The sequence below is a fragment of the Chlorella variabilis genome (assembly GCF_000147415.1).
Source record: "Chlorella variabilis unplaced genomic scaffold CHLNCscaffold_4, whole genome shotgun sequence".
NCBI lineage: Eukaryota > Viridiplantae > Chlorophyta > Trebouxiophyceae > Chlorellales > Chlorellaceae > Chlorella > Chlorella variabilis.
The window spans coordinates 1,201,941-1,203,175 of record NW_005435084.1 but is presented as its reverse complement, the minus strand read 5'-3'; the positions used below and the strand labels follow the sequence as shown (position 1 = coordinate 1,203,175).

Below are 1,235 nucleotides of genomic sequence, written 5' to 3'. Positions count from 1 at the left end.
CGGGGCCAGCGCCCCCGCGCTGGTGGCCGCCGCTCCTGGAACCAAATGGATGCGCGCACCAGGGGGCCGCGCCCCCAGCACATCAGAAGGCGGGGTGGGGGTGGGTGCAAACGAAATTGCTGCCAGTGGGGATTGGGTCAATGGGTACAGGCCCGGCAGGAAAGCTCTCGCGGCGGGCGGCGAGGCGGCGCCGCAGGTCGGGCGGCGACAAGGCAATGGGCGCTCCCCCGCCCTGGCTCGCCGGCAGCACACGCCCCTCTCGGTGCCCCTTGAATTCTGTTTTACCCCTTCTGTGGCCAGCAGCCCAGCAAGGCTGGCATCCCCACTCGTTGCGGGTCGGACTCGCCTTCCGTTCCTCAGGCGGTGGCGGCCACCGCCACGCAGCCCACCGCGCCGGCGGCCGCCGCCTCGTCGGCGGCCTTGTTGGCCTGCGGCGAGATGGCTTCGCTGGGCGGCACCAGCTGCCAGAACTTCTGCACCGCACTGGCCCAGTCGGCCAGCAGGGCCTTGCCCTTGGGGGAGCCACCTACACTCCCTGAGAATGCCTCTGCTGCTGCTGCTGCGCTGCCGTTGCCACCTACTGCTGCGCCGCCCTGCCGGTGGGGCCATGCGCTCGCCGTGGCCCATGGCCGCCGCCGCCACCGCCGCCATGTCTGGCGGGTCCTGCTGCAGCAGGCTGAGGCTGACGGGGGCGCCGCCGGGGCCCATGCCGATCAGGACATTCATTACTAGCACCTCCCACTGGCCGCTGCCAAGCAGGTTGTGCAGCAGCGTGCAGCGCAGGCCGCCCTGGCGCACCACCTGCGGCACAAGGCAGGGGTGGGCAGGGGAGCAGCGGCGTGTGTGTGTGTGCGCGCGCGCGCGCGCATGCACGCTCAGCAGGCACCACGTGAGCACTGTTGCAGGGCAGGAGGTGGCCCAGGGAACCTAATTCCTGCAGCAGCAATTCACCCCTTGGCTCGCAGGTCTACCTGAGTCGGCGGCAGCGTCGGCGGTGGTGAAGGCCAGCGCTCCCACCAGTGCCGCGCCTCCCAGCCTCATCAGCATGGTTGATAGCGTGTGAAAGAGCCTTGGCAGGACGCTGCAGCCGGTTCTGGGTGCCAAACACTTGTGGGCAGCCGATCTCGAAACCTTTTACCTGCGGTGCTGGGCAATTAGGCAAGAAGAAGAAGGGATTGTGATCAAACGCGGGTGACTCACGGGGAGAAACGGGGCAGCGACTTCCGAGGAAGTGT

At 68.7% G+C, this 1,235-nt stretch overlaps 1 protein-coding gene across 1 annotated transcript; it reads right to left on the bottom strand.

The window, feature by feature from the left end:
* Positions 1 to 356: 356 nt before the first annotated feature.
* On the bottom strand, positions 357 to 1,047 carry CHLNCDRAFT_142157 (hypothetical protein; the record flags this gene model as incomplete). The annotated part of the gene is made up of 3 exons (XM_005850033.1): positions 357 to 593; positions 643 to 801; positions 1,018 to 1,047. 3 exons carry the CDS (start codon positions 1,045 to 1,047, stop codon positions 357 to 359), a joined length of 426 nt encoding a protein of 141 aa, XP_005850095.1.
* Positions 1,048 to 1,235: the final 188 nt, after the last annotated feature.